At 42.8% G+C, this 14,270-nt stretch overlaps 1 protein-coding gene across 1 annotated transcript in view; it reads left to right on the top strand.

The window, feature by feature from the left end:
• The first annotated feature begins 1,462 nt into the window (after positions 1 to 1,462).
• LOC137537885 (solute carrier family 22 member 6-B-like) overlaps positions 1,463 to 14,270 on the top strand; it is a 145,849-nt gene continuing 133,041 nt past the window's right edge. Inside the window, exon 1 of the mRNA XM_068259830.1 lies at positions 1,463 to 1,837. Coding sequence (XP_068115931.1) covers positions 1,463 to 1,837 — 375 coding nt within the window. The remainder of the gene's footprint in view (positions 1,838 to 14,270) is intronic.

Raw genomic sequence — 14,270 nt, 5'->3', positions numbered from 1 at the left:
TTAACAATACAAACTTATGTCAGGTAGTGCAAGCCCCTCTTAGGAAGATAGACTGAGTCTAGGTCTGGAAGCTTTCAGGTTTCTTCTACTTGATAGTGGAAGCTTACTCCAGGCCGCCAGTTTGGCTTGCAAGGTAGCATACGTGTAATACAGGCTCCTGAAAAATGGCACAGGGGATTGCTGCTAGTAGAATATATGTAAAATTACCGATATTCTACTTATTAATTCCGATAGTAAAATATCAGTAATCTCTACAGATATTTTACTATGTCTTAACCTGAGCCTAGGCCACAGAACAACCCTCCCCCCTTCTATGATGCCTAACCTTTAACCCTCCCTCTATCGGTGCCTAACCCTTAACCCACCCTCTACCAATGCCTGACCCTAAACCCTCCCTCTACCGATACCTAACCCTTAACCCTTCCTCAAGTGGTGCCTAACCCTTAACCCTCCCTCTATCGGTGCCTAAGCCTTAACCCACCCTCTACCAATGCCTAACCCAAAACCGTCCCGCTACCAATACCTAATCCTCAACCCTCCCTCAAGTGGTGCCTAACCCTTAACCCATGCTCTACCAATGTGTAACCCTAAACCCTCCCTTTACCGATACCTAACCCTTAACCTTCCCTCTACTGATGCTTACCCCTCCTCCGCCCCCCCCCCCCCCGGTGGTGCCTAAACCTTAACTCCTTCCCCCACTGCAAAGCCTAAACCTTAACCTCCCTGTCACAACTCTGTGATTAGCGGCATTGAGAGGAAATTTGGGTGCACGGAGTCATCTGATAATATAGCGAGTGCCGAGGCTTCCCACTATGCAAATTGCGGCATTACATAGTGAATGCTATAATGGGCGCCTATGGCAGCACCCTTATTTCCAAGGTGCCTGCAACGCCCTTTATACCGGCTTTGTGAAAAAAGTCAGCATGGGATACAAATTACTGGACAAGCATGTGGATGAGTCTGCTTCTAACATAATTCCCAAATATTTACATCTCCGAGCCAACTGTAGACCAGTACATTTTTTACTGGAGACCCTAATGTGAGCTGCAGAGATGTTTATTATGTTTATAGAGTTTCATCTGAACTGAGAAGAATATTACACTAGTAGTCTATGTAGCGTTTTGCTTCAGTATGTTTCCACTACAAGAATTACATATGTGCACCAGATCATTTACAGCTTTGAATGGAGATTCCAACTGTATATTACACCTTCCTTGTTGCCCTTTTGCCTATTTGCTTCTGTTTCTTCTTTTCACAAGTTAATGTATTAATATTTCCAGTAAAAATTTAACACGACAATCCTCTCTACTTTTATATATAGTAGAAGGAAGGTTTAGCTGTTATTCACAGTGTTGCAGACTGCCAAGCAGTAATGGAAGTCTAGCTGTGAATGAACTTGAATACAATGCTGATGACCAACTTTTAAACTTTTTAGCAGCTACTGCAAGGACTATGAACAACCATGGCATTTCAGCAGATCTTAATAAGAACAGGGGGCATGGGACGTTTTCAGATCATTCATGTCATTCTGCTATCCTTGCCTGTGTTCATGTTGGCCAGCCACAATCTATTGCAGAACTTCACTGCAGCAATTCCAAAGCACCGCTGTAGACTTAATGGGTCTTGGGAGGATGGCCGTTTCACTGGCGTTTGGGTAGATGCCTCTATTCCACATGAATCCAATGGAAAGCCTTCCAGCTGTTTGCGGTATACCAACTTACAATTTCATCTGCTTAATGTTAATTCTACAGGTAATGCAAGTGATGCAAACACAGAGACATGTGTAGATGGATGGATCTATGATGACAGTGAATATTCTTCTACGATCATCAATGAGGTGAGACCTTGAGACCTTTTTATGTATTACTAGTCATTTAAGCCTGTTAGATAATGGGTGCTGAACACAGGCGCAGTCATGCACACACACTCGTGACCCATGCGGGCAGGTGTGCATACGAGCCCATGACCTACACCCGTGATTTGCGCAACCATGTACACACTACCATTAGCAACCCACACCCGATCCCCCCGCATTCCCTCATCACAGACCTTGCTCCTGCACAGTGCGGCGGTACACACACAAGCACAGACGCAGAAACCATGGATTTTATTAAGTAGGAGTCTTAATCTTTCATATATTGTTACTCCCAATGTTTTATGCTATTTCTGTCTTTGTTGATTCACTAAACTTACCTCATAAAGGGCCCAATCCAATTCACTTTTTCTCCTATGTTTCTTCTAGGAGACAATTTTTCATCCTCTGTTTAAAATAACTTTTGAGCACAAAAAAAAATACCAAAAAGTAGGTGAAAAGTACTTTCAAAATGATTAAATATATTCTTGCTTGCTGGTAGTGATGGCATGCACTGTTTGTAGGCAACGTCCACAAAGTTCATGTTCACCCCCATGTTAAAGTATGAGGCGAATGCAAACTTAAAAGGAATCATCAGCCAAAACTAATGTAAATCCAATTTACTTACCTGGGACTTTCTCCAGCCCCTCGCAGCTGTCTGTCCCACGCTGACCGCTCCGTTCGCAGCCACCAGCCCGGGGTCCCCACACAGTGCAGAGGTCATCCTTACTGCGCCGCGCGTGAAGTGCCTCTGTCAATCAAGCCAACGTTGTCCACAGTGTACTGCAGAGGTCGTCCTCTGCACCGTGCAGGGACCCCAGGCCGGTGGCTGCAAACGGAGCGGTCAGCGTGGGACAGACAGCTGCGAGGGGCTGGAGAAAGCCCTAGGTAAGTAAATCGGATTTACATTAGTTTTGGCTGATGATTCCTTTAATGTAACGTTCCCCATTGTTCGCCTATGAACAGTTTGTGCGATCACTACTTGCTAATAGTTTAAAAGGCATTTTATTGATAAGATGCAAAAATATCACCGAGAAGAAAACTTTGAGAAAAAGTAAATGAGATCAGCCCGAATGATCTTATCTTACATAGTTTTTCACCTCAATTCTAAAGAAGAAGTAATTGATAAACAGATAAGGTTGAGAGAAATCATGAGTTAAGACAGATAAGGAGAAATAATCATGAGACAAACAGATAAGGAGAGACAATTCACAAAATATAATTTTTGAAGCAACCTCATTGTCTTGTTTGCCCTTTCTCAAACCTCATTTTTCAATATTCTAGGCTAATCACTAATGTAAAGGTGGCCATACATCAGGCGACTGGATTAAAGGAAACCAGAGCTGAAATGAAAAAGAAGTTATACATACCTGGGCTTCCTCCAGCCCCATACGGGCTGATCGATCCCACGCCGCCATCCTCCTCTGCCCGCAGCTACTAGAACCGGCTCCGCGCTGATCTGTCGGTCGGAGCCAGTCTAAGCATAGCAGAAGTGCGCTCCTTCGCGTATCTCTGCAGTAGTGTATGGAGAGATACGTAGAGGGTGTACTTCTCCTGCGTAGGCCGGCTCAGATGACGTCAGCGACGGGAGCCGGTTTTTGTAGATGCTGGCAGTGGTGGGGATGGCGGCGTGGGATCGATCAGCGCGTATGGGGCTGGAGGAAGCCCCAGGTATGTATAACTTCGTTTTTATTTTTTTTGCTAGGGTACATCTCTGATACCCTTTAACTATCCAATTTGATTATGATATTCGAATTGGATGAAAACCGACGCCGCTAAGTGCATGCGTGCCGAAGTTATTTGGTCGTGTGTGCGGTGGTACGGCGGCCAATTTTGAAATGAGCAACAAAACGATGAAACCCCTGCCGCCACAGTGTATAAATGTGCCCCCCTGTGTGAATTTGTACATTACCTGTCCGATGTCAACCTCCACGCAGTTTCCGTCCATCTCGCAGGGTTCCACATACACTCATACATGCTAGCAGCGCATAGCGTCAGCGCCGCTAGCGTGTACGCGTGTATGCGGCTGTTACCCGGCAAGATGGAAGGTCACCGTGCAGAGGCTGCTACAGGACAGTTAATATGTAAATGCGAACACATATATTAGGGGTCAGCGGCGGGGTGGATGCGGTGGCTCAGCTGATTCCCTGAAGATTTCATGCTAAAATTGGAGGGGAATCGGCCTGTAGTATATGGGCAGCTTTGACAAGAGACACATTTATCTCTAATCAGATTCGATTAGAGATAAATGTGTCTCTTTGTCGAATCTGCCCATAATCATCAGGTCTATTGGCACCTTTATAGCAAACAGTGTTTTGAAAGCTCAGTGGAAACTTTTTCTTCTAATCGTGCTCTAGATGCATATCTTTGACCCAGTGGCGTACCTACCACAGGGCTACTGGTGCTCAAAGCCCCAGGCCTGGCTAGTGGTGCCACTGCAGTGCTCAGCCACTGTGTTCTTCCACCTGTGGCTTTTTTTCATAGTTCAGGGAAACATTCAGGAAAATAGCAGCAGTCAGTGCAAGGGACTGTACTACTTCCTGCACTAGATGTAGCACCCCTCCCCCTTCTTGTCTTGTGGGCAATGGGTTTCCTTGCGCTCTACACACAGCCTGCAGTGAATGAATGTGCAGAGCAGAAGGGTGAGTAGAGAGAATGATTGCTGTGCTGTAGCTGGGCCATTAGCGGGGAGAGGTGGCAGGATGTGTTTAGTGCTTCAGAAGTTGCCTGTTATTAGTAGCCATGTGGACATACCTTTACCTGTTACCAGTTACCTGTTCCTGTTGCCCCTTACCTGTACCTGCTACCTGTTACCTTGGAACCTGATTGCTTGACTTCCTGGTATGTGATCTTTGCTTTGTCTGTGTTGCAAAAGGAAATTATCAAGCACTACTCGTAGGTGCAATAAATCGAGCTGCCAGAGGTAGTTCCAATCCAAAGTGGAGCTGCATAAACTGTATACGTAAACCTCAGCACTATTTAATCGCCCCAATCCTTCTCCTGCAGCCTGCAGACACCCAGTGCTCAACAAAGATATACAGTGTCCGCCACCATAGGACAAAACAATATGCCAGGCTCAGTAGGATTTTGTTCACAGGGGGTAAAACAATTTTTTTATTTCACACAATAGTAAAATTATAAACAAAACAACTCACATTGTGGGCCCATGCACACTGGACCCACTTGCATAGAGATCGCTCATAAGGTTCTTGCACTGAATAAAAATTCTAAGTGCACCTTATTACTTAAGGATGATGTGTTTGGAGTTAGCCCGTCTCTCCTTCCCAAATCCCTACCAGGATATCCCCTGATGACGGCATAGAGCCGAAACCTGGTAGGGAAGGAGAGACGGGCTAACTCCAAACACATCATCCTTAAGTAATAAGGTGCACTTAGAATTTTTTTTTTTTTTATAAAGAGCTTTATTGTACAATAAGGCAAATACAACAACAAGCTAGAGATAGCAGAACAAATACAAAAAAAAGAATAATATCAAACATGGATACACATCCTACGCATATATATATATTGAAGAGCGAAATACCAATGTCCATACCGTTCAACCTAGGAAATGGGGCACAAGAGTGCCTCCTACTGAGATCCTAGGGATCAGTCCAATCTAATAAGTTCTATAGTACGTTGCTCTTCTTGACTGAAAGAAAAACCTCTAAACTAAAACCAACCCCAAAATAAAAACAAACAGAAAAATAAAAAAAACAAAAAAGGGAAAAGAAAAATAACATCCTGTCTAAACACAAGAGTCCCGAATGTCAGAGGCATTCAAACAAATAGAAACCCATCACACATCTGTCCAAGGGGAACTAAGATTGTCTATACGTTTTCCATGCATCCCAAATAAGATCAAATCTTGTTATATTCTCAACACTATAATAATAGACTCGATCAATTAACATCATCAAGTCAAGACGCTGAGTAACCAAAGCTAACTCCAAACCAGTGGATTTCCACTGGAGGGCTATTGACCATTGGGCAGCCAATAACATGTATCTATATAAGGGCCGGAAACTTCCAGGAACTTCATCATTAGCCATATATAAAAGGGCCTGGGGGGCAGTCAAAGAGATTGGAAAACCGAAAACATCTTGTATTAAATTTTTCCATGAGTCCCAAAAACGTTGTGCATGAGGGCAATCCCAAAAAACATGCACCAAAGACCCTTCCATACCACAACCTCGAAAACAAGATGAAGAGGCTGAGGGATACATTTTATGAATTTTAACCGGGGTATAATACCACCGAAACAAAAGCTTAACCGCCGTATCTTTCACCATATTTGACTTTACCACCTTGGAGACTGCAGTCCAAATAAGGGACCAGTCATATTGCGTAAGCTGAATTCCCAATTCCTGTTCCCAGGCCCTCATATATGGCATTTTGTCCGCATTTTCACGTCCCAACAGCAATGCATACAACAAAGAAATGAGACCTTTACGACGGGCAAACCCGAAGTAAAGTGTTTCAAAAGATGTAGGTTCAAACATTGGAAAGGAAGGAAATAACGATACAAAATAATGTTTAATTTGACAAAATCTAAACGCCTCTTCCAAGGGGGCATCTTGACCAAATCGAAGCATATTAAATGTAACTGGGACATCCCTAGTCCAGAACTTGTTGGCCGTAAAAAGGCCCTTATCTCTCCACCAGGAAAACATCTGAGGGTTCCTAAAAGCAGGAACAAATCGAGGATTACCAAAAATAGAAGTCCTGGGGGAGGGAAAGGACATAAGGTTATATGAAGTAGCCATGGAAATCCATAATGTGACTAGTGATGATACAATCCTGTTCTTGCCAGAAAGAGCTGCTATATCTTTTTTAGCTGCAACCAAGACCAAGGATGATAAATAGAAAGGAGAAATTGAGGTTGATTCAAACTGATACCAAGCAGGGGGGTTAGAATCTATACCCCAATCCAGAATTTGACCAAGTTTAGCAGCCAAATAGTAATGCCACAAACTCGGTAAACCAATACCACCCTGTAGAGGAGATCTATAAAGAATCTGTGCTCGAACTCTAGCAGGCTTGCCGTCCCAGACACATTTATTTATCTGAGATTGCAGACCAGACAGAGATTTCTTAGTCATAGTTATAGGGAGCATGCGGAATAAATATAATAATTTAGGGAGAATGATCATCTTGCATGCTATACTTCTTCCAAGCCATGAGACCTTGTATGAGGACCAGGTTTTCAGAAGTTGAGTGATAATAGTAACTGTATGTGAAAAATTAGCTCCATACAGATCCCCATAACAAGGCGTAAGAATCACTCCCAAATATTTAAATTTAGATCTACTCCATTTGAAACCGTAAGTAGTTTCCAGCCAGTTAATCGTATGAGGATACAAATTAACCGGGAGGGCTGTAGATTTAGAAGGATTAACCTTGAGACCAGAAAAAGTGGCAAATGTATCTAATAACTGAAACAAATTAGGCAACGAGGTCAAGAGTCTAGTCAAGAACAGGAGAGCATCATCAGCATATAAGGCCAATTTAACATTATCAGCTCCGTACCCATGTATATCGGGATGTCGTCTGATCGCAACCGCCAGAGGCTCTAAAGCAAGAGCAAATAGCAATGGCGAAAGAGGGCAACCCTGACGAGTGCCTCTTTTGAGAGAGACAGGTGCAGAAGAAGCTCCAGGAATGCGAATTATAGTGGACGGAGAATTATACAAAGCTGAAACTGCAGTGATAATAGGTCCAGATAGGCCAAAGCCCTCCAATGCTGCAATTAAGTATTGCCAACCCACTGAATCAAAGGCTTTACTAATATCTAAACCTAACATCAAGAATCTAGATTTTTTAAGCTCAGCGTCTTGCAAGATGTTTACAGCCAATCTAACATTATCAGAGCCTTGTCTACCGGGAATAAACCCAGTTTGAGTAGGAGCTACAAGGTTATCTACCATAGAACCCAACCTAGTAGCCAGGATCTTAGCAAACAGTTTAATGTCATTATTGAGAATGGAAATAGGTCTAAACCCAGCCGGAGAGGAGTGATCAGCATCCGGCTTGGGAAGCAGGGACATGGAAGCCAAAAGCATATCAGGAGGGAGTTTTTCACCCTGAAGTATAGCATTGAACATCGAGGTCAAAGGGACAGAGAGTATGTCTGCAAATTTTTTAAAATATAAAGGAGAAAACCCATCTGAGCCCGGAGCAGTAGAAGGCTTAAGAGACTTAATTGCAGCAAGCACCTCTGTGGTTGTAATCAGAGCATTGAGCGAATTCAATTGTTCAGAAGTCAAGACAGGCAGATGTAGGGCATCAAGCCATGCTTTGAGCTCAGTGGTATTAGATGATACCTCGGTACCCAGAAGGTTCCGATAATACTCCTCAAAGATTTTTAAAACTTTTGGAGGAAGAACCTCGCACTTAGAATTTTTATTCAGTGCAAGAACCTTATGAGCGATCTCTATGCAAGTGGGTCCAGTGTGCATGGGCCCACAATGTGAGTTGTTTTGTTTATAATTTTACTATTGTGTGAAATAAAAAAATTGTTTTACCCCCTGTGAACAAAATCCTACTGAGCCTGGCATATTGTTTTGTCCTATGGTGGCGGACACTGTGTACCCTTGTTGAGCACTGGGTGTCTGCAGGCTGCAGGAGAAGGATTGGGGCGATTGAATAGCGCTGAGGTTTACGTATACAGTTGATCTTTGCTTTGTATGACTAACCCCTTCCCTGCTGATTTGTGTATGGTGCCTGATTGCATACATTCACTTGCTGTATATATCTGTATATACAGTATTTGTATATATTTGGGGTGCAATTTGCAGCAACATACTCGGTGCCCCAACTCGTCAACCCTCCCATCAAAAAAATGGTTGGGGTTTGTCTGTAAATAATCAGCACCAGATGTCAAATTCCCTAGGTATGCCACTGCTTGGACCCTACCCAGGGGCGTTGCTAGGATCCTAAGAGATCCAGGGCACTTTTGGGCACTCCAGCCAGAAAATGGGTTTAGCCACATACAAGAATGTGGGTGTGGTCATGGGTGGAGCCAAATTTGCATGACCTTAACAGTGGTCTCAGTAGGCCTACCCAGCAACATGTTGGATGAATCTCCCTTCCCATTAACAAAAAAAAATGCTGCATATCACATAAATAGGTAGTGTCATTTAATGGATACCCGAACTGAAATGTGACATAATGAGATAGACATGTGTATGTACAGTGCCTAGCACACAAATAACTATGCTGTGTTCCTTTTTTTTTCTTTCTCTGTCTGAAAGAGTTAAATATCAGGTATGTAAGTGGCTGACTCAGTCCTGACTCAGACAGGAAGTGACTACAGTGTGACCCTCCCTGATAAGAAATTTCTCTTTGTATCTCTTTCTTGCTCTCAGAAGCCATTTTCTGCTAGGAAAGTGTTTTATAAGTGGAATTTCTTATCAGGGAGGGTCACACTGTAGTCACTTCCTGTCAGGACTGAGTCAGCCACTTACATACCTGATATTTAACTCAGCATAGGTATTTGTGTGCTAGGCACTGTACATACACATGTCTATCTCATCATGTCACATGTCAGTTGAGGTATTCTTTAAACATAGTTACCTGGCTGGTCTGGATTGCTGTGCTGGCTGGCCTGTTGCCAGGTTATCTGTCAGCTCCCCCATAGCATTACCTGACTGTCTAGTGGACCTCCTCCTATGTTCCCACAGACCTTCCATTGAAGACCCACAATTCCCAGCATGACCCCATAGAAGAACCACAGCTCCCTGCATACCCCCATAAAGGCATCACAGTGCTCAGCATGGCATCAGCGCACCCAGTATGCCCGCCATTGAGGTGCAACAACACCAAGCATACCCCGATTGATGCACCACAGCTCCCAGCATGCCCACCATTGAGGCACCACAGCTGACTCTGCCTGGGTTACATCCGGGGCATCCCAGAATAGATCCAGGGCACGTGCCACTGATCTTTGGTGCTACTAAAGCCCCTGACCCTACCTACTTTATGTAGACGTAAATGATCCATGTGCTTATTCCAGACATAGAGTATAATAAAGAATTGCAATAACCTGTGCTAGTGTGATAGCTAAAGTGCAACCAATAAGGACAGAAAAAATCTATTTAAAATAAAAATACTGCATCAGGCTCAGAGCAGCTTTTAATCAAGAATATTCATAATTTTATTGTTGCGCTTACCTTCAGAAATAAAATACAGTTAAAAGCACATGGAATAAACTTTAAACTCATACACACAGTGTAAAGTGTAAACATATCCTTATATAAACATATACTTTTGCCCCCAAAAATTTTTTAAGTCTGTAGGCCACAGACATAGTGACGTAGCTAAGGAGCTGTGGGCCCCGATGCAAGTTTTACATGGGGCCCCCCAAGCTCTCTATACATAACAATTGATACGGCGCACCAAAACCTGCCAATGGCAACTACAGTGTGAGAGGTGCAAGAAGGGGATGGGGAACTGTTTGTTAGTGATCACTACTATTCAAAGTATATATAGAAGTGATTATTACCAGCACAGGACCAATAAAGAGCTAATACTGTATTTGAGGGAGGGCCCTTTGGGGCCCCTCTGGCCCAAGGGCCCCGATGCGGTGGCTACCTCTGCACCCCCTATTGCTACGCCTCTGCACAGACAAGGTCATTATGGTGTAATACACCGGTTAGATAAACAGTGCGCACTGTGAGGACATTGCTCATTATCCCTTATAGGGATTTTAATAGCTCTATAGTATGTTTTACCGTAGTATGTTGTATTAAAAGTTATATTTCATTGCAGAAGCCCATGTTGTCAGTATAGTTTACTTGAATTGTATCCCAGTAGCAATTTTTCTAAAAATATCCTTATCCTGGTGTCTGGTGGAGTACCAATGTGCAGTAATGAATCCTGTATGGCAACAGCAACCTAATGAGGTTGAACCCACTTGCCTCACTGTGCTGCCACCGCCGCACAGGTTTCACCGCCACACAGGTTTCACGACCACACCACTGGACTGCAGATTAAGGACTCATTTACACTTTTTACTTATTTGCATACATGTGTTGTCATTATACAAAGTTTGTATATGACTTTTGAATGTGACTTAGGGTTTTCTACATATATGGAAATCTAATTTATCTTCGATCTTTATTGTTCTTTAAAAGGCTCCTTCACCATATTTACTGTTACTATTTACTTGTACATCTTATTGATGTTACCCAATAGACAGCATGGTTTGGATGTATAACTAATCTTTGGACCTTAGTGTTGTTAATTATAGTCTGCCACTCCTTAAAGAGCCACATATGTCAGATAACTTTGTTACTTATATACCCTTTTTCCAACTCATACTTTTTTTATAGTATGAATTGCTTCTGAGTCCCTTGGTGCAATACTAGTGTGTGCAATGTTTATGTATCTATGTGTTTATTTGTAATTCTTTTCAGCACTACTTACCATGGCTTCTTTTAGTTTATATTTTTTTGCAAAACCCTGCTAATTTTGTAATTTTACATTTCTATAGATCATACTATCCAAATTTTCTAATTCTATTGCTATTTAATTTGTCTACTCAATTGCAGATATTGAGCATTTTGGAGTATATCCAGTAATCTATGGTAAAACTGCTGTGCACTGACAGTGCACGGCAGTTTTACTGATATATAAGGCCACTAGAGTAGTCCATGTTGAAAAGTTCGTGCAACCAGTGTTAAATGGGTAACCCTTGCACTGCTATGGTAACATGCATTATGTTACTTTCATAATGTGAGTAACTGTAGCAATGTGAGTGTTAGCCATGTAACACGGGTTATGCTACTTGCGGAACTTGCTCTACTTTAGTTCTGTAAGTACCGGCAACATTTTCATGCATTTCAGTGCATGGCAGTTTTAACAAAGATTAGGGAATTAACCCCATTGTCTGCTGGCACTTTATCATACGACCATAGGTATGTGATACAGTTCTTTATTAAAATTGTATGTCTGAAATTAAAATACTCATCACTAAAATTAGTATTACATTAGTAATACATGGTTTGATTATGGTTTGATATGTCAATCCCTATTCCCTACCCGACTGAAATTTGATTGGGTAGTGACTGCTTTCTACTATACACAGCAAGCTCAATTTTGTTAGATTTAAGTAGAAATTAATTAGACATTGATCAAGCTGCAACCATTGTACTACTGATGCAATGAAACGCTATGGGCTAATGACCCCCTACCGCCGATGACCCACACCCCATAACAGAGATTTATCATCAGGTCCGATTAAACTTTCAATTGATAAACTACACAAAAGCAATTGAAAGTCAATTGGAGCAAAATATTATCGATAGATCATTTTAAAAGTGACTAAATCTGACAGAAATTGGTCATAAAGAATCAATGCGTGTAGGGCCAGCTTTACTTATCTCTGCTTCTTTGGCCTCAATTCACTAAGCAGTTGAGACTGGTCTACTGATGGTTTTTAGTCTACTGATGGTTTGGTGTAAATCAGTTGCATCAAAAGGGAAATCACTAATAATTACCAAATGTTTTAGACCTGTTTTTAGATCTGGTCTAAAACATTTGTTAATTAGGTCGGTAAAGCAGGGTAGCAAAGAATGACATCAAAAGTCAACGCACACAATACAGTATAATAATATGGTAGGACATCATGCTGGGTACATAATGCAATTTCCCGTCCGATCTGCTCCCGATCAACAACGGGATCGATCAGGAGCAGTTTGGATACCGATAATAATGAGGACAGCCAACATTGCTAATGAAGGGGAAAGTGAAGCATTCACACAGCAGGGTACAGGGTTGTGCTCATACCTCACTTTGTTAAGTTCCCCAGAGCTGCTCCATGCTCTGTACACACGCTGCTGCTCCATGCTCTGTACACACGCTGTTGCCCCATCCAAAGTCGACTATAGCAGGGAAAGAAACGGGGCAGTGCTGTGAGCTGCAGGATTTCTGCAGATATTCTGGTGTCTCACTTGAGCCTCTCCCCAGACACTGCACTGCCCTGGTCTGAGGGGGGATTCTGGGCAACTGTAATCTCCCCCTGCATTTGCCTATGCTCCCCCTGCTTTACTGACCTAATTACCGAATATTTTAGACGAGGTCTAAAAAACAGGTCTAAAACATTACACTAAACCATCAGTAGATTAAAAATCATCAGTAGACTAGTCTACACTGCTTAGTGAATTGAGGCCATTGTATCAACACAACTCTAAACTGCAAGTCAATTCTCCAGGCCGAGCACTAGCTCGTACAAAAAGGTAAAATTTCTGAGATCTGTGTTATTTTAAAGCCCTAGTTCAGCCTCCTAATATTTTAATGAATATGGCAGTATGGTATGGTAGTTTGGTAAGGGCTGTTTCAGTGGAGCGATTGGAGCGGAAAGCAGACTGGAGTTAATTAAGCAGTAAGTTAGAGGATTAATACTTGGTTAATTCTGCATGGATACGGTCAGTAGTGTAACTACAAACCACAGGACCCGCCTGCAGAAATTCTGACGCCCCCCGGCCCACTCAGGGCCGTTTTGGGGGGCTGGAGGGGTCGCAGCATGAGGGGAAAGCCATGGCCACACATTGGCAGGGAGGGGGGACCTCTCCTCCCTCACCTTGGGCTTTCCCAACTGCGCTCCCCTCCTGCATCAATAGGTGACTTTGCAGGCGGTGAGCAGCAGCAGATACACATGCCTTCCTGCGTGCCACCGTGGATGTTCCCTGCTCTAGTGTCTGACGCTACTTCCTGTTTATACAGGATGTAGCATCAGACACTAGAGCGAGGAACATCCGTGGTGGGGTACATGAGGTCTATAGGGCTGCAAGGAGAGGTAGGAGAGGCCACTCTCTCTCTCTAAGTTTCTGGATCATTTTTTTACATAAAATCAAAAAAGAATAAGAGATTGACTCTTGGGTGCATGTGAAAAAGTTGAAAAAAGCATTTATTATAATTCAAACAAACATCCAACACTACATAAATAATTAGTTAAAAAATCTTTCAATAGCAATTATAAGCAAAAATGATTAACCATGCTGGGATGCACTAGAGCAAAGAGAGGGGGGTGGGGCTGCCGTCCCCAACACCTCCAAATCTAGAAGAGCTGACCCTTCTGAACATGTGAAGTCTCTGGTGAAGACAAGCTGTATCTCAAATGCCTATGCCAATTCAAAAGAGAGTTCCCCAATAGGATCCTCAATGAATAATGATCCAGGCTCAGATGACTGATGGGTAAACCAAAGGGTTCCACAATGTGCCACATAAACAGTATTAAAGATGTGTAGGCTTTGCACAATCACAGTCTCCAAACAACAGTAGCAGAGATGAATGATGTTAGTATGCAACTGTCCATAATGAATCCCATTTGCAGACTCCAACATGAACAGTATCCAAGCATAGAGGCATAACATGCATAAGCAGAGTTTGCAAAAGCACAGTGAAGTTTGTATGCAGA

This window comes from Hyperolius riggenbachi, chromosome 11 (genome assembly GCF_040937935.1).
Source record: "Hyperolius riggenbachi isolate aHypRig1 chromosome 11, aHypRig1.pri, whole genome shotgun sequence".
NCBI lineage: Eukaryota > Metazoa > Chordata > Amphibia > Anura > Hyperoliidae > Hyperolius > Hyperolius riggenbachi.
This window is presented reverse-complemented; position numbering and strand designations above follow the sequence as displayed.